The 536-nt window shown below is 40.9% G+C and overlaps 1 protein-coding gene across 1 annotated transcript in view; it reads right to left on the reverse strand.

The window, feature by feature from the left end:
* LOC17874385 (phosphoribosylaminoimidazole-succinocarboxamide synthase, chloroplastic) overlaps positions 1 to 114 on the reverse strand; it is a 2,359-nt gene extending 2,245 nt beyond the window's left edge. Inside the window, exon 1 of the mRNA XM_023789411.1 lies at positions 1 to 114. Coding sequence (XP_023645179.1) covers positions 1 to 114 — 114 coding nt within the window.
* Positions 115 to 536: the final 422 nt, after the last annotated feature.

Below are 536 nucleotides of genomic sequence, written 5' to 3' on the forward strand. Positions count from 1 at the left end.
TAATGTTCTCAGGAACGAGACTGACGCAAAAGCTGGGGTTTTTACAGACACTGTCCTAGTAACGCTCTTGGGTGTTCTCAAAGGATCTAGAGTTGACCTCACACACTGAGCCATACCAGAAACCATCACTTAACCCCCTGCACCAGAAGCACCAAAAAACTTCAAATTGGTATACGATTTCGAACCTATAGCCGCCACAAGTGAAAATTAAGAAGATATGAAGGATTCTAAACGGAACCTAAGAAGTGAGGATTATAATCCAAATAGACTAAGGAAGAAGGGCAGACTCTAGTAACCACAGCTAATACAAACCCCGTGAAAATATGAGAATCGAACATGTGTTAAAGGAAGAAAGCCAAACCTTTTATCAAAACAAGCTAAAGCCGAAGCGCGACGGAATAAGTTCTGATAAACAGAGAGTGACGATAGAAGCCGGCAGCGAAAAGTAGGGAGAACACTGAGCTCGGAATCTGCGTTTGCGTTTAAAACCTGAATGTTTTTCTTTTCAATCGCTCATTAATATTTAAATAAGGAAA

Source organism: Capsella rubella, unplaced genomic scaffold (genome assembly GCF_000375325.1).
Source record: "Capsella rubella cultivar Monte Gargano unplaced genomic scaffold, Caprub1_0 scaffold_43, whole genome shotgun sequence".
Classification (NCBI taxonomy): domain Eukaryota; kingdom Viridiplantae; phylum Streptophyta; class Magnoliopsida; order Brassicales; family Brassicaceae; genus Capsella; species Capsella rubella.